Source organism: Poromitra crassiceps (genome assembly GCF_964638095.1).
Source record: "Poromitra crassiceps genome assembly, chromosome: 1".
In the NCBI taxonomy this organism is placed as follows: Eukaryota; Metazoa; Chordata; class Actinopteri; order Beryciformes; family Melamphaidae; genus Poromitra; species Poromitra crassiceps.
In genome coordinates this window covers 51983273-52009514 of record NC_139623.1, presented here as the reverse complement: position 1 = coordinate 52009514, position 26242 = coordinate 51983273, and the positions used below count along the sequence as shown (strand labels likewise).

General features: G+C 42.2%; 1 protein-coding gene across 1 annotated transcript; it reads right to left on the bottom strand.

Moving 5' to 3' along the window:
• Positions 1-202: 202 nt before the first annotated feature.
• Positions 203-23887, bottom strand: LOC310782861 (acidic leucine-rich nuclear phosphoprotein 32 family member D-like). Its single transcript, XM_083643642.1, has 7 exons — positions 23770-23887; positions 18895-19041; positions 17727-17849; positions 14623-14782; positions 8546-8628; positions 3705-3768; positions 203-3413 (listed from the first exon to the last, which is right to left on the bottom strand). The coding sequence occupies exons 1-7, from the start codon at positions 23821-23823 to the stop codon at positions 3328-3330; spliced, it is 717 nt and encodes a 238-aa protein (XP_083499768.1). The 5' UTR covers positions 23824-23887; the 3' UTR covers positions 203-3327.
• Between the last annotated feature and the right edge of the window lie 2355 nt (positions 23888-26242).

Below are 26242 nucleotides of genomic sequence, written 5' to 3'. Positions count from 1 at the left end.
CATTTTCGTCTAGTTTGTATTTGTTGACAGAAAGGTCAGTACATTTCCTCAGTTTTTGTCATCACAACTTGTTTTTTTTATTGAGTTAACCTCTAGTTTTTGTCTGTGAAAAGGGTCGTTTTAGTTTTGGTCAACAAAATTAACACTATTGGGAAGCATGCAGAAGAGTGGGGTCACACTGAAGACAAACCTTGACACAGAGTGGACGGAGTCCAGTTGTCTTTTTATTCCAAAACATCAGAAGAGTCCAGCACAAACAGCTGATCAGAAAGACACTAATAAAAAAATAAAATGAAGCCCAGGCTTCAACACAGACTGACTGACCTACAGCCAGTCTACACTACAGACCACTCCACTGCTATTTACAACTCCACAGGCTTTAGGACCCAGGAAGCAGGAGGGCTCTCCGCTGATTATTCTCATGAACACAATATGAAGGGAAGAGTGGAAACCACATAATCAGACGCAACATTTCTCAAACTATAAAATGTGCAACTTCAAAAAACCGAACAAGAACCGGACTGCTACCCTGGTAAACCATCCTGATCATGTGACTTCACATTCCATTTTGCTCTACGTATAGAGACACTGCGGAGCGCGTCATCATTCAGAAACCACGCCCAAGACGGGGGAAAACACGAACTCCCGTCCAATCCTGGCGCAAAAAGATCGTATATGCGGAAGATGAACACTCCAATTTACTTCATTGACGGCAACATCCACATTTTTCTTCTCGCCAATTCTCAATGGCTTCCTTGTTTTCCTCGGGAGTACAAAAAAACTTGAACTGACGATTTTTTACATTTGTTGTCTGCGCAGCCCACCACACAACAGCTTTTAGCTATGTTTAATTCAAGGAAAATGACGCTGGTGTGTGGAAGTGAACAGAGCTTTTCCCCCGTGATGGGCGTGGCCTATTTCATGCAGTGTCTCTATTAGTCTGGACTTCCAGTCGCCCAGAGATTTCATGAAATAAAGTAACTGGGCCAATCAGGGACGGCATCGCAATTGATGCTGCAACCGGGCCAATCAGGGATTGCGTACTGGCAAAACAGTAATGTCGTCTCCTGAAGCAACGAGCGGTAACGTTAACATTAGTAGAGTAAACAGCCATAAGTGCAGTTATTGCAAAAATAGACTCAATAACATTTAAACAACAAGAGTATGCACCAGCCCAGAGCCATGTATATAATGTAGAAGAGTCGCGACATCTCCGTTCACTCCAATGGACCAGTTTTTTACTCTCAAAAAGTTCCCGGAAGTAAGGTTCTGGATTAAGCAGTGCTGTCGAGTTGCAGCAAAATGGACAGTTTGTGATGTACTTTGAAAGGGGCCGACGTTTAAAGAATCAAATTGTACACTAACAGCTTTATTTTAGCATTCAAAAGTAGCGCGAGCCTCCTTCCTGGCTGTTCATTGGCTACCGAGTCATGCATTTTGGACCTCCACTGATGCCACTCTCTTACTAGATTGCTCTGCACCAGCCCAGTTTCTCAGCGGAAAAGACAGACTGTGAGGTCATGTGATCAGGATGTTTTTTACCAGGCTAGTGAACAAGAACCAGGCTGAACATTTCATTGTTTTGCTTTTGCAAGAAGAACAGCAGTCACCTTCACTGACATTGCTCTGGACATGGGCGGGCCAAAAGCCTACGCCTACGGGCTTTTAGCTTAGCATGTCAATAGCATGTTCTATCGCTGTACATGCATCAGGTGGATTCATAATGTTCCGTGTACCAGCCCATGCGTTTTTAATTAATTTGGTTCGCAGTTGTTTCCTGTTGAATGTCAGAACTTCCACTTTGATGATAAAATATCTAACCAGAGCTTGAGTAGAGCCTAGTAAACTACCATAAAACTTCAAATAAACGTCAGGCATTTTATTTACTAGTTTCCTGACCCGGCGTCTATAAGGGGCCGGCGTTTAATTCATTTTGCACATTCTTGCTCAGCAAAGATTGTAAAGTATCAAATTGCTTAAACCAGTATGACAGTACTTAGTACACACAAGAAGGTAGGTACAGGCGGTTTTGAACATGCCAAGTACTGTAGAGTATGGATTGGAACAAACAAAAACAAATATGGCAACAAAACTGAGATGTCCTTCATCATCGTCAACTACCGGTACGCTACCAGTTCATTGCTCTCCTCTTCTCCGTCTGGGAAACAGCCATACCATATTTCAAACTAAATTAGCCTACCGCTCACATCCAGTTGTTTGTGTTTCATTGGAAAGAAGTTATAGTAACGTTAGCAATAGCAGCAGGCAGCAGCTAACGTTAGCTAACTAAGCTCTATCAGATAATACAGTGTTGTGCAACAAGCAGAGTTACCAATACATGTCCAGTATAATCCATACTGCATTTATGATCACTGTTCCGCTGACAGAAATGCACTTTAACAACACTAACTAACATTACCGGTCCTTAATATGGAAACCAGACATCGTCTCCAGTCTAACACGTTGACTCCGTCCGTGCAGTCCGTAGCATCAAACAATGCGGTATGCATACTGAAACATGTCGGTTACCGTATGTAGAAACAAAGCATGAAACTGTCTGACGGGGTAGAAAGTACAATCTCTCTACTCTTACCAAACCATACTGACTGACACACGTCATTACCGTAAGTGACTGTGATTTCAGTTTGAGTGCAACACAAAAACATACCGTAATGAAAACATACCCGGGGTCTATTTACCAAAACAAAGACCTGGTATCTATTGGGCGCTCGGCGTTTATTTGAAGTTTTACGATATTTTTACAACATAAAGTTGTCATAACGATGAGATACTTTTACAATGCACTAACACTTTTCAGCTCCTCTGCATCAAACCTTTCAGTGTCACAATGATCATCGCCACTCGGAAAACTGGCCTGAATGTTACGACGGTTCTGAAAAACGTCAAAAGTTTGAACTATTTGTTTGAACGAGCACATTCCTAAACACTAACGGAAATAAGTTTATGGCGTTTATCAAAATATTCAATGATGGAGGAGCGACTGTCACTCAGTCAGTACGCAGACGGGAGAGAACGGGCTGCTAACGGACACTGCAGTGCACACTGGGCTGTCTCCAGGTGGACTCACTGCTTCACTGACCGGCTCCGAACCTGCTAAGCTGTTTGCTGAGCGCGTAGTGACGGCTCATGGAATCTGTCAACAAATATGATCTTTGATGTTGTCGAATACGGGCCTGTGGTGATGAGGGGGAGGGGCTTCCTGCTTCCTGTCCTACGGCTCTGATGGGAACCCGGGGTCAGAGGTCATTATGGCTAATGGCAGGATCAAGGTATGTGTGTGTGTGTGTGGGGGGGGGGGGTCAGAAGCTATTCGTCATCATCGTCATCATCGTCTCCTTCATCCTCTGGGTCTCTCTTCCTCTTCTCCCCCTGCACAGCTGCTCCTTCCTCATCTGACACACACACACACACACACACACACGTCAGTCTGAAGTAGCATTAGAGCTGCAGTCAGATGCTCCAGTGAACAGAGGCTCTGTAGTGTCTCTACTGACACAGAGGCTCTGTGTCAGTAGAGACACTACTGACACAGAGGCTCTGTGTCAGTAGGGCTGGAGGCCCCAAAAAAAACATAATGTGAGGTCACGTGATCAGGATCATGTTTTGTGCATTGAAGCATCAAACAAACATTCAGACATGTGAGCTAGTCAGCTGATCTCTCTGAACATCAAACACAAACTTACCTCCCTCTTCCTCCTCCTCGTCGTCTTCCTCCTCCTCCACATAGTCATCATCGTCCTCTTCATCCTGAGAGGAAGCAGTGAGGAGTCTCATTAAAACACAAGATGGGTTTCCAGCCACCTCAGTGTTTCCCATACATTGATCCTTTCGTGGCGGTATGCCACATCAACACTATGTCCACCACAGCAGATGTTGACGGACACAGGACAGGACAAATGACTCGTAGCCCCGCCTCTCTGCAACCAAGTTTCACCATGTGCAGCACGCCTGCACGGAGTGAGGAGGCGTGAATATCTTGCTTTGGAGACAACTTGCAGAAAACTGAATGCTCAGTTGCCTACGGGCTGCCGTAGAAATACATGTAGAAAGAAAACATGGAGGCAGACGCGATTCTCAGCCCACCAGAAATGTTAAAATATGTGCAAATACGTATGCAAACATTACAAAGTGCCAATATAGTTGGTTAATGTAGATACATACAGTAGGCTATGAAATTTGCTCGTCGTAACTCGCATTCCAGGAATATGGTTATTATTTACGATGCCGCGGCCTCGGGTCATGGCTCTCTCCTGGCCAGCAGCAGCTCGTCTTCCCCGGCCGAGAAGCGTCTGTCTGTTCGGGGGGAAGTGCGAGCTGGTTCCCTGCTCTGGGGCTGGGCGTAGTGAGCCAGCTAGGTGCTGTAGCCTGGATTAACATTATATTGTGTTTGCCTGGTAATGTATAAATATATACAGACATTATATTGTTTGCCTGATAATGTATAAATATATACAGACATCATATTGTTTGCCTGATAATGTATAAATATATACAGACATTATATTGTGTTTGCCTGATAATGTATACAGACATATTGTGTTGGTCTGATAATGTATAAATATATACAGACTAGGGATGTTCATCAATTATCGAAAATCGATAATTGATCGTTAAGGATTGGAATCGATCATGTGGCATTTGGATCGATTTTTTAATTATTAAAAAAAAAAAAAAGGTTTGGACTAGGTTTGGGTGGAATTCGTTCCTCCTCGCCCCACTCCATTGCACAGCCGACTAACATGAGGTGAAGCTTCATATAGTCTCTAGTTTTCTGGCTGGGCATGGGCCTTTGTGCCAACAAAACTGTTTTAAACATGGGAAATTCACACCGGCATGCGCCGGGGACAGCAGTGTTGGAGAGGAGACACATTGAAATAAAGAGTTCATTGAGTAGAACACGTTGTCTTTCGTATTTTCTGCCATAGGCATTCATTTTGCGTTTTTGTTATTGCTCCACGACGGAGCGCCATGGCGACGAAGGCTCCCCTTCACAGCGTTCTGACAGATGAATCGGAGGAGGAGAAATGGGTGCCACTTGGAGAGAGCGATGACGATGGTAAAAAGTAGCCTATTTTTTGTATCGCGTTTGAGATGAAATGATCACACACACAACATTCGAGTAAAATTGTCACGCATTGTTTATAACTTATGCCGCCGGCATGACTCGCTTCACGTTTCCTCTTGCAAGCTCTCCCTCTCAAGGGAGAGCTCTATCACACTCAAGGGAGGGGGAATCACATGGATACGTCAAACGCGTCAAACCGTGTCACACACCCGTCCCCAGCAACCAAGGCGAAACATGTGTCACATAAACATTTCAAAGTTTACAGCACTAACGTAGCTATTGTGTGATCTTCTGTGGTAACGTTAGTTATGAGAGGTAACGTGACAGCAGGTAACGTTACAGCACTCGTTATTCCTGTGTGTGTGTGTGTGTGCGTGCGTGCGTGTGTGTGTGTGTGTGTGTGTGTGTGAGAGAGAGAGAGTGTGTGAGTGTGACCACATAAGGGTTCGTTCCATTTGTTTATGCTTTTATCAAGCTAAGCTAAAAATCCACATGGCAACTGTAAAATACATTCTCTTATTTTTTATTTGGGAAAACAAATACTGTATATGTCTGATGTGTCACTGAGGCAAAAAATAAAAGGCTCAAAAGAGAGTTCTGCTTGAAACGGTGTCCTTCACTAAAAACCTCTTTTTCTCATATTTCTGTCCAAAGGAGGGCATTTTTAGTGAAAACAAGCTAACTTCCACTGCTTGTAACTAAACAAGGAAACATGGGAGAGTTTCAGTTTTTTACAAGGGGTAAGAAGAGAGTCTCTGCTTTATTGTGAGATATGTTGTGTAATTTTATTCCTAGCACAGAATATTCTGTGGGTCCTGGAAGATCAGGAAATATGCTCAAAATCCTGGCACTGGGAGCACACAGACCGAAATGACCCTGGCAGAGAATGAGTTAATATGACCGATAATCGATAATTGATCGTTAATTTTCACCGATTATCGATTTTGGAAAATTTTCGAAATGAACATCCCTAATACAGACATATTGTGTTTGCCTGATAATGTATAAATATATACAGACATATTGTGTTTGCCTGATAATGTATACAGACATTATAATGTGTTTGCCTGATAATGTATATACAGAAGATACTATGTAGCCTGGATTAGCATTATATTGTGTTTGCCTGGTAATGTATATACAGACATTATATTGTGTTTGCCTGATAATGTATATACAGAAGATACTCTGTAATCTGGATTAGCATTATATTGTGTTTGCCTGGTAATGCATATATACAGACATTATATTGTGTTTGCCTGGTAATTTATATATACAGACATTATATTGTGTTTGCTTGGTAATGTATATACAGAAGATACTCTGTAACCTGGATTAACATATTGTGTTTGCCTGGTAATGTATATATACATACATTATATTATGTTTGCCTGATAATGTATATACAGAATATACTCTGTAACCTGGATTAGCATTATATTGTGTTTGAGTGGTAATGTATATATACAGACATTATATTGTGTTTGCCTGGTAATGTATATATACAGACATTATATTGTGTTTGCCTGGTAATGTATATATACAGACATTATATTGTGTTTGCCTGGTAATGTATATATACAGACATTATATTGTGTTTGCCTGGTAATGTATATATAGACATATTGTGTTTGCCTGGTAATGTAAATATATAGACATTATATTGTGTTTGCCTGGTCATGTATAAATATATACAGAGTCAGACATTATATTGTGTTTGCCTGATAATGTATACAGACATTATAATGTGTTTGCCTGATAATGTATATACAGAAGATACTATGTAGCCTGGATTAGCATTATATTGTGTTTGCCTGATAATGTATATACAGAAGATACTCTGTAACCTGGATTAGCATTATATTGTGTTTGCCTGGTAATGCATATATACAGACATTATATTGTGTTTGCCTGGTAATTTATATATACAGACATTATATTGTGTTTGCTTGGTAATGTATATACAGAAGATACTCTGTAACCTGGATTAACATATTGTGTTTGCCTGGTAATGTAAATATACATACATTATATTATGTTTGCCTGATAATGTATATACAGAATATACTCTGTAACCTGGATTAGCATTATATTGTGTTTGCCTGATAATGTATATATACAGACATTATATTGTGTTTGAGTGGTAATGTATATATACAGACATTATATTGTGTTTGCCTGGTAATGTATATATACAGACATATTGTGTTTGCCTGGTAATGTATATATACAGACATTATATTGTGTTTGCCTGGTAATGTATATATACAGACATTATATTGTGTTTGCCTGGTAATGTATATATAGACATATTGTGTTTGCCTGGTAATGTAAATATATAGACATTATATTGTGTTTGCCTGGTAATGTATAAATATATACAGAGTCAGACATTATATTGTGTTTGCCTGATAATGTAAATATACAGACATATGCGCGAGCATGCTGCGTGAAGTAGGTTGGCACTTGTATTGCACATTGTCTTAAAACTTGCATGGAATAGCCTAATATTACAGCACAATGGCTCTAAATAAATCTTGGTTAGCATAATTGTAACTAACAAACACAAACTGTAGGCCTATTAGCTATCATGCTTTATTCGATCCATCACAAACAGCCGGTTTGGAAAGAAAACATTCCCACTGAATCCCACACATCATGCATTAGCACTGAAAGGGAGAAAACGGTAGGCTAAACACATGGCTATTCACTTTTCCACTTTTCTCCTTTAATTACAGTAGCGGACATTTCAAACTGTCATTTTATAGAAAACCACACAGTTAAGTTCACATTTAGAACGCATTTGAAGAGAGAAGAGAACCCCGACAGTTGATATGAACCACAAACTATAGATTCAAAGTATTCCCCTCTTTTATTTCACTCAGTCTCTTCAGTCAGCGGATTTACATTCTGAGTGTATCTTACTCCTGTTTCAAGTCTCTCTCTCTATCTCTCACACACTCTCTCTCTCACTCACACACACACACACACACACACACACACACACACACACACACACACACACACACACACACACTCTCTCTCATACATTCGATTCAAAGCTTTGTTGCGCTTTGTTGCGAAAATGCAGGGCTGGGGGCGGCTGCTCAGGAAGGTGCAGGGGCTGAGGCCGCCACCAGGGGGGCTGCAGCCCCGGCAGCTCCCCACTTCCCGCGCCATTGTTAACAACGGATTCTCCGTCAAGTCGGTAGCTTTTTTTCCCTCCCGAGTTTACAAGTAGGACCTCCGACTTTGAGTTGGTGTTCCAGTGTACTCTTTCTAGTAGGTCGGAAAATCCCGAGTTCCTAGTTGTCTGGAACACCAAATATTCTTCTTATCTATATAGTGTGTTTCTTGATTGTTTGAATAAAGTTTCCTCTGTTCTCGACACTCAGTCTGACTGTTATCCGTTTAAGCCCTGCCTCTTCCTCAAGCCCCCAGGAGGCCTTGTCTGCTCACCTGGATGCCCTCCTTCATCAAGTAGGACAGGCCCACCTCCTCCTCCTCAGAGCCTTCGTCCTCCTCGTCTTCCTCGTCTTCGTCTGCAAACACACCACAGCTGATTGGGATGTTTGTTTGTTTTTTCCAGATCATGCGTTTGATCTGAAATCGTATGTGTGAGTGTCTAATAGGGGTGGGGGGGAAAATCGATTCACCTAAGTATCGCGATTTTTTGAATCAATCTTTTATTCCAGAATCGATAATCGCAAAAAAAAAAAAAATTGGGTGCTTGCAGTCACTCACTGAACAGCAGGCCAGACGCCGCCTACTGGTTTACTAGTGGTTTTATTACTTTATTAGTTAGTCTGAAGTAATAATTACACTTCAGGGTTAAAGTGGGTGCATCTCATTGTAAAATTGGACTTCAAACGGCCCAAATCTGGCTTCAAACGGCCCAAATTGGGCTTCAAACGGCCCAAATTTCACGCGCGTGGGCCCATATCGGCCTGGCCTGCTTGGTATCTAATGCCCGGCCTGAATTATGATCCCAGTCCGCCCTTGTTTTTAACTATATCGCCCAGCCCTACTCATGATATATAATATACAGTCTCTAGTGTATGATTCAACTTTTCCCATGTTCTAATCTAGTGTAAAAAAGCAAACAAACTGAAAAAATAAAAGAAAAAAATAAACAGAAATCGCAATAAATCGTAATATCGAATCGCAATAATCGTAGAATCGCAATACTTAAGAATCGCAATATAAATCGAATCGGCACCCAAGAATCGTGATAGTATCGAATCGGGAGATAAGTGAATCGCCACAGCCCTAGTGTCTAATCTAATCTCACATTCTACTGCACCAATCAGCCTATCTTCTGTGCATTTTACAAAGAACAGGAAATTATATTGTGTTTGCCTGGTAATGTATATATACAGACATATTGTGTTTGCCTGGTAATGTATAAATATATACAGACATTATATTGTGTTTGCCTGGTAATGTATATATACAGACATATTGTGTTTGCCTGATAATGTATAAATATATACAGACATTATATTGTGTTTGCCTGGTAACGTTATATACAGACATATTGTGTTTGCCTGGTAATGTATAAATATATACAGACATTATATTGTGTTTGCCTGGTAACGTATATATACAGACATATTGTGTTTGCCTGATAATGTATAAATATATACAGACATTATATTGTGTTTGCCTGGTAACGTATATATACAGACATATTGTGTTTGCCTGGTAATGTATACAGTATATACAGACATTATATTGTGCTTGCGTGGTAATGTATATACAGACATTATATTGTGTTTGCCTGGTAATGTATATATAGACATTATATTGTGTTTGCCTGATCATGTATATACAGAAGATACTCTGTAACCTGGATTAGCATTAAATTTTTGCCTGGTAATGTATGTATAAAGACATTATATTGTGTTTGCCTGATGATAATGTATATATACAGACATTATATTGTGTTTGCCTGGGAATATATATATACAGACATTATATTGTGTTTGCCTGGCAATGTATATATACCAGGGCTCCAGACTAACTTTTTACACTAGGTGCACCGGTGCACCTTACTTTTTAATTTAGGTGCACCAGCACATAATTTAGGTGCACCCAAATTTTTCACCATGCCTTTTGGCATCGCAATAATACATTTTAAGTAGGGCTGTCAGCGCAATTAACGCATGCACTTTCTTTGAAGTTTGAGCCTTGGTCCGACCCGTAGTTTGGGAAATCAGGAAGCAGTAACGTTAGCAAGCAGAAATAAACCCCCGTAGGCAGAAAAGGAGGAAGAAAATGGGTATAATGTTGGCAAGTTCAGCTTAAAATTGAGAAAATGTCCCACATTTTGGGTGAGAGAGAGAAAGAGAGGGCGCATCAGCGCGATCAGACTGTTGCAGAGAGAGAGAGAGAGACAGACAGACGGAGCGCAGGGGGGAGAGAGGCACAGAAAGCAAGCGAGACAGAGACAGGGAGGGAGTCTGATCGCCGAGAGAGAGTCTGAACAGTGCTGAGTCTATCTCAGAGAGAGACCGAGGGGGAGAGAGCTGGCGTAGCTCCTGTGCTCTTTTCTTCAGATAGGCTAATTATGCAGCTTACAGTAGCCTATATGCTTCTACTTCACTATACAGTATGGTTCAGCTTTAGCATGCACACCCTTGAGGTTATTCTGAAGAATATTCTGGACAGTATTTGTCATTGTTCCAATAATAATAAACATATCCGCATAAAGCAAGCATATTCGTCTACTCCCATGTTGATAAGAGTATTGAAAACTTGAAAAATATCGGTTTAAGGTAGATTTAGAACAGATAAAAAATTGTGCGATTAATTTGCGATGAATCACAGTTAACTATGGACAATCATGCGATTAATCGCGATTAAATATTTTTATCGATTGGCAGCCCTAATTTTAAGCATTACCTTCTTTGTCATGTTGTATACATATTGGCAAATTATTAAATGATACGCTCAAAGATTTTCATGTCAATAAATGTCTGTTAAAGTCAATATCACCAACTTAGTTAACACAGTGAGGATTGAGCCTATGGCCCACTGATGGAAGACTTTGCATTTCAAGTATTGCAGCATTTATGAACTGGGTGTCTGTGATGTGATTATCACCTTACATTATGCTCCTAAGTTGAAAAAGTTAGGAGCACATTTAAGGACACAATGATTAATCTACCGTTCTCATGATGCACTATGAATTTCTTACCAGAATGACTCAATACAGCTCATTGGCTATTGTCATTGAATTATCACTAACCATTTATTTAGTCATCTGTAGTTTGTGTCACAGTTGGTTAATATGATGGTTATATGATTTATGACGTCGCGTGAGGCTGTCATCATGAGGAACTGGGAGTTGACTTGAAGGGGTGTAATCTATATGATGTGGCAATAGGCTGTGGGGCTCTCTCTCTGCCACTCCAAACAAGGAGGACATGTTGTCTCTCCCAGGTTCTTGTTCTTTACTCTCTTTATTCCCTTTTGCACATATGGGAGTGTGTGTGTGAGATACTTTTCTGTTAGCGTCTAAACTAATGAGCGGAAGCTAAGTTCTAGCTAGCCTCCACACTCCAGCTTGGGCTATCCAGTAAAGCACGAGCCGTCTGCCTCGGCCGGCCTGCTGCCTGCGCCCTACGCCTGTGCCGGGTAAGGCAAACTTGTGACAACCTTGTGGTTATTTTGTTCTGCCGTGGTGCTTATCTCTTTTTAGAACCGAACCCGTGACATGTGCCTAACATTGTGTAATGGTGGTCATGATTGTAAACGTTCAAGTTACTGTGTGATAGTGACATATCCCACAGTGTGCTGTGAAATGAGTCTCACTGTGCACTGCAGACAGTGAAAAACCGTAGCAGATAGCTGCTCTTAGATGGTCTAACATTAACAGACAGCATAGTCATATTGTCAACAACACATTTTAGCGATCTTGAATTACATGTTGGGTAACGTTAGTAATCCCAGAATTTGCTTGATCATTAGCTAGCATCCCGCTAGCGATGCTAACATTAGACGCTAAGATGTCATTGTCATGCCAGCCAACCTAACGTTAGTCAGAACTCGTCTGCTGAAGCCGTAGCTTTGTCTCCCGCGTACAAAACCACCATCTGACACATTTTAATTCCATCGGTTTGTGACTCCGATTCCGGTACGAGTGAGTCTGGCCGGCTGGTCACACCAGTAATGGATGGCTGGCTGCAGACTGTCCTGTGTTGTACTACCGATAAGGACGATAGGATTTTCAAAGTAAAACGATTGTGCCCAAGTCTAAAGCACTCAGAAGCAATTGAAAATGTTTTATTTTTGTATTTCCCCTGTCTGTGAGAGATTTAGATTGACAGCGCTGCACGCTGTCGTGGCACAAGAGCAGGGAGAGAGAGAGAGAGAGAGAGAGAGAGAGAGAGAGAAATACGCTACAAATTCCAAGGTGCACGAGTGCGTGTTATGAAAACATTTATACCCACTGGGAGATTTTAAGGTGGGGAAAATGCGTGTAAATACACGCACTCTGGAGGCCTGTATACAGACATTATATTGTGTTTGCCTGGTAATGTATATATACCGGTACTCTCTTTCTTCTTCAGGCTGTTTCCAAAATACCTTCTTGTCTTCATTCAGCCTACCTCTGTATTTTCTACACAGTGGGCTAAATGTTCAGTTGCAAGTCAAATATGGTAAAAGTCAAGACTGTGGTCGTATTTTGGGTTATTTTTTAACTAATTTGTCTTTACTTCACTAATTTGTTTCAATTTCCCTCCTGGTTGGCTGTGTGTGGTAGGGCTGTCAAAATTGCCCCAAAATCATATTAGAATATTCCCTCTAAACAAAACAAATTTGTTCGAATATATTCGAATACTAAAAAAAAAAAAAAAAAAAGTTTTTTGCGTGCATGGCAAGGCAAACCAATACAACCAGAGAGCTTAATATAACTACTTGAAATATTTATTTGAACATGATTTTTTTCCCAACATAAACATTGTTTCCCCCCCCCCCAATTTATTCAGTCAGTACTAATACAGTAGTAGCCTACACTTTTGTAATGTTTTTAAATAACCAGGCAAACAATGTATGTTTTTATGTTGCCCTCTTGGCCAGGTTCTTTACCTGGTTAAATGTAAAACAAAAACAAACTAAAAATAATAATAATACCGGTAATAATAATAATAATAATTAATTTGAATATACATTTTCATATTCGAATATTCTTTCAATTTTTATATTCAAATATATAATATTCTTTGACAGCCCTAGTGTGTGGCTGAGTGGGTTCCAGGTGTGTGTGACTGCTTGATAGATGTGTCAGGAGCCAGTGGGTGATTGGCTGGTTTTGGGGAGGCCCAGACCTTAAAGGAGAATTTCGGTTTTTTACACCACGATCCTCATTTCCAGCTTAAAATATTATGTTTTACTCACCGAAATAGTTTGGCTTCATTCGGATGCCCACGGAAGATTTTAGCTCCGAGTACGGTAGTCTCCTCAAACAGGCTATAACGAGAGCCTGCGGCGAGTGCGGGGCATGCTGCACACGCTCTCTAAATGACACTTTTTCTGTCAGATCACGGTTCATTATGGTTGTAAATATAATTATTTAGCTAATAGCTAGAAGCTAAGCTAACATCAACACAGCAGTCGGCGTTGATCTGCCCCGGATGGGGTTACAGTGCGTATCTTCCCCCTTCTGTGGTTCCTCTGAAGAAGTGTGGTTTCACAGGGGGAAGATGGGCACTGTAACCCCATCCGGGGCAGATCAACGCCGACTGCTGTGTTGATGTTAGCTTAGCTTCTAGCTATTAGCTAAATAATTATATTTACAACCATAATGAACCGTGATCTGACAGAAAAAGTGTCATTTAGAGAGCGTGTGCAGCATGACCCGCACTCGCCGCAGGCTCTCGTTATAGCCTGTTTGAGGAGACTACTCGGAGCTAAAATCTTCCGTGGGCATCCGAATGAAGCCAAACTATTTCGGTGAGTAAAACATAATATTTTAAGCTGGAAATGAGGACCGTGGTGTAAAAAACCGAAATTCTCCTTTAAAAGGGAGCTGAGAGCAGAGGTGCACAGGTGCACATTCCCATCCTCCTCGGCCACACTTCAGATGTGTTGTTGCTTTGTAGTTTGTCCTTTATGTTGGAACAGTAGGAATAGGCTGCCATTTATGTTTAACCCCCTTTTTCTCCTGTTTTTCTTAGACAGGAAGGTGAGATGATGTATTTTGGTTCCCTTTGTTTTGGTAGGTAAGATTTTAAAACCTTTAGTTAGTATTTTTTGACACAGGCCTACTCTGAATCTAACCCTCCAACTCTAGCAGCTCTTACATTTTATATTTGTTATTTAGAAGTCAGAACCCTTGGTAAAATCATCTGTCCATTTAAAACTCATGTTACCATTTATTCATTTGTAAATAAATACCTTATTTTTCTTCGCATCAAAACCATTCGTTCTTGTGGCAGCTTTGGGGAAGATGGGCTCATTTCATGTTGCATCAAGGGACCCTAGGCCGGAACGTAACAGCGGGGCTCGGCCGTGGGGTGGTGTGGTCTTACCGTGGTCCTCCTCTGAGTCGGGCAGCTCGTTGTCGTCTTGGTCCAGCCCGTCCAGGTAGGTGATCTGAGGCAGCAGCTCCAGAACGCTCTCCCTGTAGGACTCCAGAGACGTCACCTCACAGCTGTACAGGTCCAGGCTGCGTAGGCTCTTTAGGCTCTGCTGCAGAGGGGGGAGGATATATAATGGGAGGATATACATATCCTTTCAAAAAAATTTGAATATCATGGAAATACCATGGATGACCATGGGCTTCAGCGGATTGTCAATAGAGCTGTCACTTTTTCCAAAAATAAAGTTTGAACGAACATTAATTGACCCGCAATTTGTTCAAATATATCCGAAGTTATTGGTTAATTTCGCTAACGTTGTGAGTGGCGTTGAGGCTCTAGTGTTGTGATTGTCCGCTCCTGGCTTTGTTGTTGTCTGCATCAGCATCGGCCGCCTCCATTTTGTCTTGTGTCTCTCATCAAACAACAACTTGTGTGAAGACATGCCAGGTGGTCAGGATAGGTCAAGCTGTTAGAGCGGAGCACCCTCTGCTGGATCATCAAGGAATTACATTTTAAAAAATCCCCTCACCGGAAACCCCCCCCCCGATATTATTATTATTATTTTAATTCGGATGGGTCAATTACATATCGAACATCCCCCCCTCCCCCACATTGGAAGTTACATTCGAATTTTGATTAAAAAGTGACAGCTCTGATTGTCAAGCAAAGACGATTAAAACATTTGGCGGAGATTCAGAGGGAGTGGACTGAGGCTGGACTCAGTCATAACTGAGAAGTAACTGCTGATTTTCTTCACACTATTGTAATTTCTTGAAATACTGTTTTGGGCGTTTTCTGGATCTGTAGGCCAAAATGATGAAAAATGAAACAAATAAAGGCTAGAAATATTTCACTTTGTGTGTAATGAATCTATAATCTATGAAAGTTTAACTTTTTGAAAGGAATTATGGAAAAAAACTAACTTTTCCATGATATTTTTTTTAAAGGATCTGTGTGTGTATATGTATATATATATATATATTAGGGGTGTCACGGTACATGTATTCGTCCCGTGAATTTACGGTATGACCCTCACGGTACCTCGTTTCACGGTACATGAAACGACACGACGAATACGTCAAATCCAGAAGCACCTAAACGCTGTTTGAACGGCATTGAATTGAATTGAATTAAACGCCACAGAAGAAGACACACCAAAACAACACAAGGGCCATAGAAATCCGCGTTCACAGAATGGGACGTTTTGTGGCGATAAGCTGTTTTGCAAATTCTGTCAACATCAAGCCAACGAGGTAAGCTTGCCAATGACGTTACGTAGCCGCGACAAATTCCTTTATAGTTGCGCGTTGCGGCTAAACGTTACATAACACTGACAAGGCTGTTAACTTGTAAACAAGCAACATACATCGCGTGGGATGAGTGATGCGGTCAAGCAGACATCTGCGGATGCAGACAGGCAAGCTGCAGTGAGGAAGAGGCGATGACTCCTTGTCATGTTCCAATAATCCATTAGATGACCGAACGTAATCATATTATGCTAAACAAAACTCACATCCAATAACGTTAAGGCGCTGACAGGGTTCTTTCCCGTACTTACTGGGAAAGTGAAACCCACCCCGTTGTCTGTCAGACAGTGGGGGTATCTTTCAACAGGGGTAAAGAAGTTTTTCTTCTTCTGCCGTTTTATTCTTCTTCTGAACATGTAGGTATTTTGACGTTGACTAAAGAAACACTGCCGCCTAGTGGCCGCTTTTAGATAGGATTCCAAATTAGTGCTTACATCAAACGCAAATGCTACATAAAACAAATACAACAGGGGGAGGGGTTGGTGGGAGTATTAGGCTACTCCACACATGCGCTCTGTTTACAAACTTGTGTACAATAAAGATTTAAAGTGGGGGGAAATGTCTTTGCCCTGTCAAACAGCTGGAATACAGACATCTGAGAGGGAGGCGCACCCCACACTTTGAAAATCACTGCTCTAGAGTAAAACCTTTTTGTGTGGATTGCCTAGATCTTATTAAATAGTGGACATTTATTCATTCCCACATATTAGACACTATTTCTGATGGTAAAAATAGCGTAAAAAGCAGAATTCAGACATATTCAAAGGGAAAAAAACAGAATTTGGGATTTGTTGCTTTTTTCCCCCATTTTCGTACCGTGCCGTATTCGTACCGAACCGTGACCCCAAAACCGAGGTACGTACCGAACCGTGACTTTTGTGTACCGTGACACCCCTAATATATATATATATATATATATATATATATATATATATATATATATATATGACTTGGCTATATATATATATATATATATAATGACTTGGCTCTCTCAGACAACCTCTTCAACATATTTCTCAAAGTGAAAACCAAGTTGTGAGGTGACATAAGGGTCCCACGCAAGACCCACCCCCTCTCAAAACATTTGAAAACTGAAAACAAAATTGAAAACTGAATAATTTCTCTAGGCCGATTTTACAATTATGAAATAATTTAGGTTACTACAATAATTAGGGATACTTTTGATTTAGATAATTAAGCCTACTTTCATCAATTGCAGCCAAATTATGGAAAATTCTGCAATGTTCCGTTTTCATGTTCTATTCAGTTTTACAGTTGATTCAAATTGATTACCAAATTCCATAATTCTGTTTTGCAGAAATCATATGGCCCTAAACGCAACATCATGAGTCTGAACTAGGGCTGCCACTTACAGGAACATCATGAGTCTGAACTAGGGCTGCCACTTACAGGAACATCATGAGTCTGAACTAGGGCTACCACTTACAGGAACATCATGAGTCTGAACAGGGGCTGCCACTTACAGGAACAGTTCACTCAAAAATGAGAATTCACTCATTATCTCCTCTGCCCCATGCCGATGGAAGGACGGGTGAGGTTTTTAGTTCACTAAACATTTATGGAGTTTCACAGCAAAACACTGTTGCAGAATTTTCCTAAACAATTGAAGGGGGATTTTTCTTCTTCTTAAAAAATGATTCAAAACGATTAATGGCTGATCAAAATAGTTGTGGATTAATTTTCGGTGATGATTGAATGGCTGCTGCAGGCAGCTCTAGGTCTTACCAGAGGGTCAATTGCGCTCAGCTCTTTGATCTTGTTGCCGCTCAGGTTGAGGTAGGTGAGGTTTGGACATTTCTCCACCAGAGCCTCCAGACCTCCACTGATGCAGTTATCACTCAGCTCCAGCTGCAACCAATCACAGTCAAGCTCTGAGATGAGATGTATATACCCACCTGTCTCTCTTCCTGCACCGTGTAGGTCATACTTCCATCAAAATTCTGACTAGGGCTGTCCCCATCCTCAATAGCATATTTAGAGCTGTGATGCTTCAGGGAGATCAAATTGATCATAGGAGCTTCTTCTTATTCAGGTTGGCTCAACGTAACATTAACAAAAGTAAACCAAACAGAAGAAGAAGAAGAAAATAAGTACATCCGGGTCACCTCCAGGGTTCACTCACTGGTTAGCTGTATGTAGCTTAGCCCGTATGGAATACCGTCATATATGGATTACATGCAGCAGCCGGGTAATACCTATGTGATGGACAGCAAACAGAGCCGGATGTGCCACACCGGCAGCACTGAGATACGTCAGATCGTTCTCATCTCGTTCTCTCTCTCATATAATAAACATATGACCCACTGTGCGTCGGAAAATAAGCTATTTACAAGACATAAATACAAGCATTTCACATGCCCTGTTTTCCTCGTTTTCAAGTTGCAGTTCAAGCCGATTATCGTTTCTGCTGATGCTAATCAAACCGGAGTTGTCAGGGTGACTTAAACATCATATTTAAAGCTGGAAATAAGGTCCAGGGTCTAACAAACCGGAATTTTCCTTTAACGTCTCATCCGAAGGACGGTGCTCACTCACAGGACAGAGTCCGTGTCTCTGCTCTAGGGGCATTGGGGAGATTATTCATTAGATCAGATTATTCATCAGACCATTCGGACCAGAGCACCTCCTACCGCTCCTCCAACACCACTTCCAGCACCAGTCTCCCATCCAAGGAGTATCCTAGGCCAGACCTGCTTAGCTTCCCAACTTAGGAAAGCCAGTAATGTAATGCAGGAGCCACTGGTGCTGACTCATGTATAGAAACAATGATCACTCATGTCTAGAAGGGTAAAACCGCGAAATAACCTGCCCTGATATACGATGGTCATGGTCATGGTCCAGACTTCATGTTAAGAAATGGCTATAGGTGACTGGGCCTGGCTTTGTGACTCACCTTGCGTAGTTTGAGCAGTTTGGGCAGCTTGTTGAGCGAGGTGAGGCCTACGTTCACCATGCTGAGCAGCTCCAGAGACACATACTCATCTGTTAACCCCTCCACCTCCCCTCCACTCTGACAGTCATCTATCACCAGCTCCACCACCTGCGCACACACACAGACACACACGCACAGAGACACACGCACACGCGCACACACAAGTGTGTCCATCAGAAAAACAATTATGCCGGTCACCGTACCCTACCTTGAAGATTTCAATTCGCCTTTTTCACTTCGCACCTGACCCAATTCACCCATTGTGTCTAAAAGGCAGGAAGTAACACAGGTGCAAGCAGAACATTAACGAGGGTTTCCAACTTCCAATCCGTTTAGGGGATCCAGTCCCGGGGCCCTCTTAAATGTTTTGCTTGCACCTGTGTTACTTCCTGATTTTTAGACACAAATTGGGTGGGAAGTGGGGGGAAAAAGGCTTATGTGCTGGACAAATGGGAGAAATTCTGGTCAAATATTTTCTGTGTTTACTGAACTTAGTTACAAACGATGCAGCTGTCAACTTGTCATCTAACTTAGCGACAGTCCAGGTTACAGCAGCGCTAATAGAAAGCTAGCAGGCGTTAGCGTTGTCTATTTGCGTTTCTATTGGTTCGGATCTATTCCGAAATAGCGATGGTGGGCTGTGTTATACACGGCTGCTGTAGTCACGATGACAGCACTACAACCCCCCCGGGGTTATCCACCTTAACTCATTGAGTGCCAGCGACTTTTGGAAAACGGATGCTCCCAGTGCCAGCCCTTTCAGAGCGTTTTCAGTGATTTCTCGAGGCCCACAGAATATTGTGTGATATTACTATGTAAACACCGAACATGCACAAAGAACGATGAGACTCTATTGTATCATCAGCAAAAAAAAGTTTATTGATATCATTTTCCGTTCTTTAGTTATCAGCCGGAGAAGATAGGTTGATTTCACCAAAAACAGACGTTTCAGACTAGAAGCTGAGATAATGAGCCTTTTGTGAAATGAAGAATTTCAAGCAAATCACTGACTCTGAAGCTAATATTTTCTGACCTGAAACATCTGAACAGTAATTTCCTTCAATAAAACAGCACCCCCACCCCCCTCAACTGCAAACTCCTCCTCCTGGGAGTGTCTCTGGTGGCTCTGCTCGCTCTGCTGCGTGTGTCAGGCGACGAATCTCTGCATGGAGCTGGGATAAACTCATCCCCACCAACACACAGCTTGCATGCCAGAGCTGGGAGAAACTCACCCCCACACCAACACACAGCCTGCATGCCGGTGGAGCTTGGAGAAACTCATCCCCACACTAACACACAGCCTAACACGCACCCAGCGTCTATTTTCGGAGCGCTCCGTTTTGGTGCGCCGGCTCCCAGCGCGACACCGAAAAGCCAAACCGGACTGCTGAGAATGGTTTGGCCCTTCGGCGTCGGGTGCTGCTTTTCTGGCGGCTAATCGTGTGGAGAAACTATGCAGCAGAGACAGAGGGGCTCAGTTGTGGGAGCGGATTGACTGCTGTTCGCAGCTAACGTTAGCTCCAGCCAGAGCAATCTATACGGCTCTGGCTCCAGCATCGGTTTCCGTTTCATCACGGGGCTTCTTCTGCTGTTTTTCCTCACCTTTCTCTAATCTGGAGAGCACTGTCGCCACCTAATGGGTCCGTAAAATAGCTTCTACACATTCGACATCCCCCATACTTTCACAGGAGATGCATTAGGGATGGGCGGGAGTACTCGGGTACTCGAGTACTCGTTCATAACGTCAGTACTCGAGTAATGTTTCTGCTGTTCGGGTACTCGCCCCACCCCTCACCCCTTTAAAAATGGTACGCACACATCGTCATGTGGATCAGGCAGCATGGCTGTGTTTCAGACAGGCATAACTGCACGGGCGTCAAGTCAGCCAGAATGTAAAAGTATGTCATCTGCTTTAGGGCTTTCAAAATAAAACCCTTATTGTAACATTGGCATTAATATTAATTTTGAGTAATGCCTTACAGCCACAGTTTCACTCGTAATCTTAACATCACAAGTATTTTGATACAAGGTTTGCTGCTTTGTTTGTTGAAATACCTTTTTCTCATCCAACGTGCATCAATAAGCTATTTACTTTTGTTTAAGTACTATTATTTTGAAAGTTTTAACAGGAAGTTTCCCAGCTCATCATGAAGATTGACTGGTGGAGATGCGCTCCCATTAACGACACGAGACAGACGCACTTCTCCACAACGCACCCCCGATAAAACTCATTGAAAACGTGGCGCTAGTTTACTGACTACACTGTCGTCGTCCCATAACGTTAGCCACAAGAAATGTGGAGAACGAATCACTTTATTGCTTCATGTCGATCACTATTTAGCTGCAGCTAACGTTATGGTCACTGGTCAGTTTTCACTTTTTGGCAGAACACCGGACCTTGTAATCCGTGGATTTACGTTACTGTACTGATCATAAAGCAGAATGGATTGTACCGGGCATGTAGGCCTATTGGAAATGAGCCTTCTTCGCTTGTTTCACAAGTCTGCTCCGACGACGCAGCGCTAACCAATGCTGCCATCCAACCACCAGAGATCTGAGGTAGGGACAACAGCTGCAGCTAATGTCACCTAATTGTCCCTTTCCTCACAAAAAGTGCTACAGGTTGTGTTTTTTCCATGCAAAAATGCAAACGCTATGTGTGAACAGCCCCATACACAGCAGATTACCCCTGCTCCTGCCCCTGTCATTACCATAGTAATAGATATTCGAAATAACCTGCTTAACATAGCCAAACTTGGGTTAAGCGTGTGTTTCCACACGGACCCCCAAAGCCCCCCAAACCCCCCCCCCCACAGCGAGTACCCGATTACTCGTTCATAATAGAAGGAGAGTACTCGAGTATTTAAATTGGTTAAAATGCCCATCCCTAAGATGCATCAGGCTTTGATCCACGTCCCACCGTCAAAAAACGCAATTGACGACAATCGTCGTCATTGGCACTCTACGTTACTATTTGAATTGACGACGATTGTCGTCATTGGCACTCAATGAGTTAATTGTAAAATAATTATGGGTACAAGGTCCGGTTTAACGTGACTTGATTGTTGCAGCTTGCCATTTCCTTTGTTATACTCGGCTGTATTCAGACCCGGAAACGAGAGTACTTTATAAACGTTATAAATATAGTCACGTTATAAACAACTAACCAACGCTGGGGGTCTGTATGGAAACAGTGTTACTCGAAATGGTTAAAAGTGAAATCAATTTGGTCATTCAGTGGCGTTTTACTGCCATGTAAAGTAACTAACGTTAGCCGCTAGCATTAGCCACAGTAGCCGACTACCCATAATGCATTACATTATCCCAGCACCCGAACGACATTTAAAACCAGATTTCTAAATAGCTTTTATTTCGGGGGGGGGGGGGGGGGGGGGGGGGGGTTCGGTTCGTTAAGCAGACTCGAAAATGGTATCAATCAATACAAATTAACAAGTCCCATCCCTATTCGAGAGGTCAGTGACCTTGACCTTTGACCACCAAAATCTAATCAGATCATCGTTGAGTCGAGGTTTGAGGCAAATTTGATGAAATTCCGCCAAGGCGTTACTCAGATATCGCATTAACGAACATCGGACGGACAGACAACCCGGATCCATAGAGACAGTATGTCTGGGAACGCCCACAAAATGTTAAACGGCTGGCGCGCGAGTGGGGTAAAACCACCTATATATCTCATGGGCTGACTCACCAAAAGACGGTGCTGCGGCTCTAAACTACAGGTTTGGGGGTTCTAGAGCAGAACACAAGACTGCTCAGATGTGCGTTTACTGCGGTGGTTAAATCCCCAATCGTGTCTGCCTGGGCTGGGCTATCAGCTACATTCGAACTTTGCTGAATGGATAGAACAGGGTTTTTACCCCACCCTGACCACACCCCCAGCCAGGCTGAGCCAGCTAACCCAGCGTCTATGACGAGACGTGGCCTCAACCTATAATGCCTCCGACCTGGCTATCGCCGGCGGAGGCATAAAAATTAACTTTTGATGTGAAAAATTGTACCAAAGTACTAAAGAAATTTGATTTTTGTGAAAATGTTTGCATACATTATTAAATTGGTGCACTGTATACCCAGGTATGTGAACTAAAATAAAATAAAAAGTCATTTTGGGGTTCAGCTTATCTGTATGCATTTGTATTTATTGTGTTGTCTATATCTCATGTAACACGTGTCTACACCAAGTCGCTGTCCTTGTATGTGCAAACATGCTATGGGCCAATAACGGAATTCTGATTATTTTGGTCCACAGGAGAACAGGCTGTACTTCAACACAGCTCCATCCTTCAGAAGCCGCCCCCCGCACACACCAGTTGAAAACTTTCAATGGAACTGGCATGATGACGTCACGTGTTGTTTACTGGGTCCACTGGAACGTTAGGCCGAACTCACCCGAACCAAACCAACATTAGCAGTGTAGTTTACAAACATGTTAGCAGTAAGTTAGCCACAGCTAGCTAATCCTGAAGAATGATGCGGGCTGGGCAGACGGCAGGTTAGCTTGTTAGCTCGTGGCTAGTGACAACAGGCTCGCCTCGCGCGAACACGCACCCGGCGAGAAGTCAGCGCACAGACAGTCGAGCGAGCCTCCGCCGCCATGGAGGATGATAACACCGTGAGGATGGGCTTTCTGGGTCAACATGGCGAATAAACCCCCCCACACACACACAACACAGGGAGGCTACAGGAGAGTGCCTTTGATCTACCGAGCATTTGGTGAAGGAAGCAGACTCGAAATGACGATGCTCGACTCTGCATCCGTCACGACATCCCGCGTAAAGAAATAATGAAATAAATAAACGTGTAGTGAGATGACGTTACCTCCGCTGGCTTCCTGTTCCTCAGCTCCACACTCACTCTCTTCGCCATGTCCATGTCTGCAGATCAGATCAGATCAAACTAAACACTGTGGCCTTCCTCTGTCAGTATCACACACACAACTAAACCTCCATGTTAGCTCGCAGCCCAGGCCACGCCCCCTTACTCATAAATATTCAAACTTTTTTACATTCTGCGGTCTCAATGGTCCGGCGTTACGCCAATCTAACCTCGCGTCATCACCAGGCTCTTCTCGGCGAGAAAGAGCCTACAAGTAATTTTGTCACCCTGCCTGTTTCCGGCCTAGAGCCCGCCCTCGACAGGAAACAACAGCGGAAATAGCTCGTTAACTTGACAATCAGACACAACGAATCAGAAAATAAAACGGCAAACAACAAAACAAAAGATGGACGTACCGAACAAAGTTTTTGAAGAAGTTCTTGTAGAAACATTGCGGATTCACAATTTCACATATTTTAAGCCAATACAGAAGCTTTACTTTTCAAACAAATGGCCAGTTGATGGAATAGTTATAACGCTAGTTGTCCATCCGCTGACAACAATTGAAGCATCTCTGCTGCCTGTGCTGGGAAAGACATGGACATTGATCATAAGATTTCACATGGCGAGTACTCCATTGTCTTTGGCTCTCCAGAAACCTTCCTCAGCAGTGACTAGAAATGTGCTAATGCTACTATACAACTTGTGTTGTTGTTCTTTTCAGGCTCTAGGCTCTAGCACATAACCTCACCGCGTCAAGCTAACGGCAACAAAGACGTTTTTGGCGCACTTATTTCCGGTGTTGTTTCCTGTTTCCTTGGTTTACGCCCCCATGACACAAAGCGGAGTAAAAGGTGCCCAGACTACGCCAATCAGCTATTATGCAATAAGCTACGTTTCTATTGGGCAGAACAGCAAGGTCGTTGATCTGGTCACAGCCAATCAGAAGCGTATTATGACACTTTTAAACTTTACATGAGCGCCCTCTTTGTCCTTATTGGCGCCATAACTTAATGTTGTCTTCAGCTGTTACTAGCAGCGGCAGAATTAGACATGATATCATAGTATTCCCATGCCATGATGTTACATGCATTCAGTAGCCTACCAATATGGCGCTTTACAATACCGTCTGTGTGTCACATCACCTCCACCAAGATTTTTCGACAAATAAAAACGACACTGAAGGGAACTGTTCATTTTGTCAACTGGTACCAGAATATTTGTATATTTCATATTTGTTTTCTTACACTTCTTCCAAAACAAATATCAATATCATCAATTTGATTATATTACTTGCCAAAACACATACCGGTATAAATCAAAATTGTATTTTTATTTTTTTAAGAAAAGCAATACATGTCAACAATCATATATTCTAAAATAGTAAAGCAATTAAACCCACAAAGAAGAAGAAGCAAGAAGAAGAAGAAGAAGAAGAAGAAGAAGAAGAAGAAGAAGAAGAAGAAGAAGAAGAAGAAGAAGAAGAAGAAGAAGAAGAAGAAGAAGAAGAAGAAGAAGAAGAATTAAACCCACAAAGTTATGCACCCTGTATAAAAATGTTATGAACTGATTTAGCAATGTTTTATGATTTCTGTCTGTGATCTGATCCCCCGGCTGTATGTTTATTGCATTCGTACATTTACTTGTTTACCAACGGTAGCCTACTACATCTAGGCTATGTGTATGCTGTTTGTTAATAAAGAAGAAAAAAATACAATCACCTGTTATTTTCCTACCAGATGGCCGTGTGATTGGCGCTTGTGTGTGTGTGTGTGTGTGTGTGTGTGTGTGTGTGTGTGTGTGTGTGTGTGTGAGAGAGAGAGAGAGAGAGTGAAGGTGACTCACAGTGAGAGAGCGCAGTAAGCAGGTTAGAACTACGGTATATCCCAGATAGCACACACACATCGATCAGATGTCAGTTTGACATTGTACATCGGCCATGGAATTGATAACATCGGACAAATATCAGCCCATGGGCAGATTTCTTCACAGACTCTTTTGCCATTTCCCCCCGCCCTCATAAATCGCACTCTGTCGGACCTAAATCGGCCCTCTGCTGCTATTTTGCCGCCAATGCAGCAGGCTCACACTACCTCGCTCATAATCCAGTGTCCAGTCCAGTTCTAGTCTAGTGCTTTTGTGATGCTAATTTAGACCAGAAGCAGAAGAGTAAACCAGGAAAGATCACTTTAAAGGAGGACTTACCCCCTAGATATGTATCAGAACAGTGATTTGAAAATACCTATGGAAAAAACCAAGAAATGACATATACTCTTGTCTATACTAAACTCTTTGGCTGTGTTCAAGTCAAGATTTTTTTTCGGAAATCGACGCCATTACAGTTTGCCTACCGCCTCAAAAATAATTTATTTGAGAGGGGCAATATCTTTATAAATATCAACAACTAGCCAACGCTGGTGGTCTGTATGGAAACAGCGTTTCTTAAAATGGTTGAAAGTTATATAAATTTGGTAAT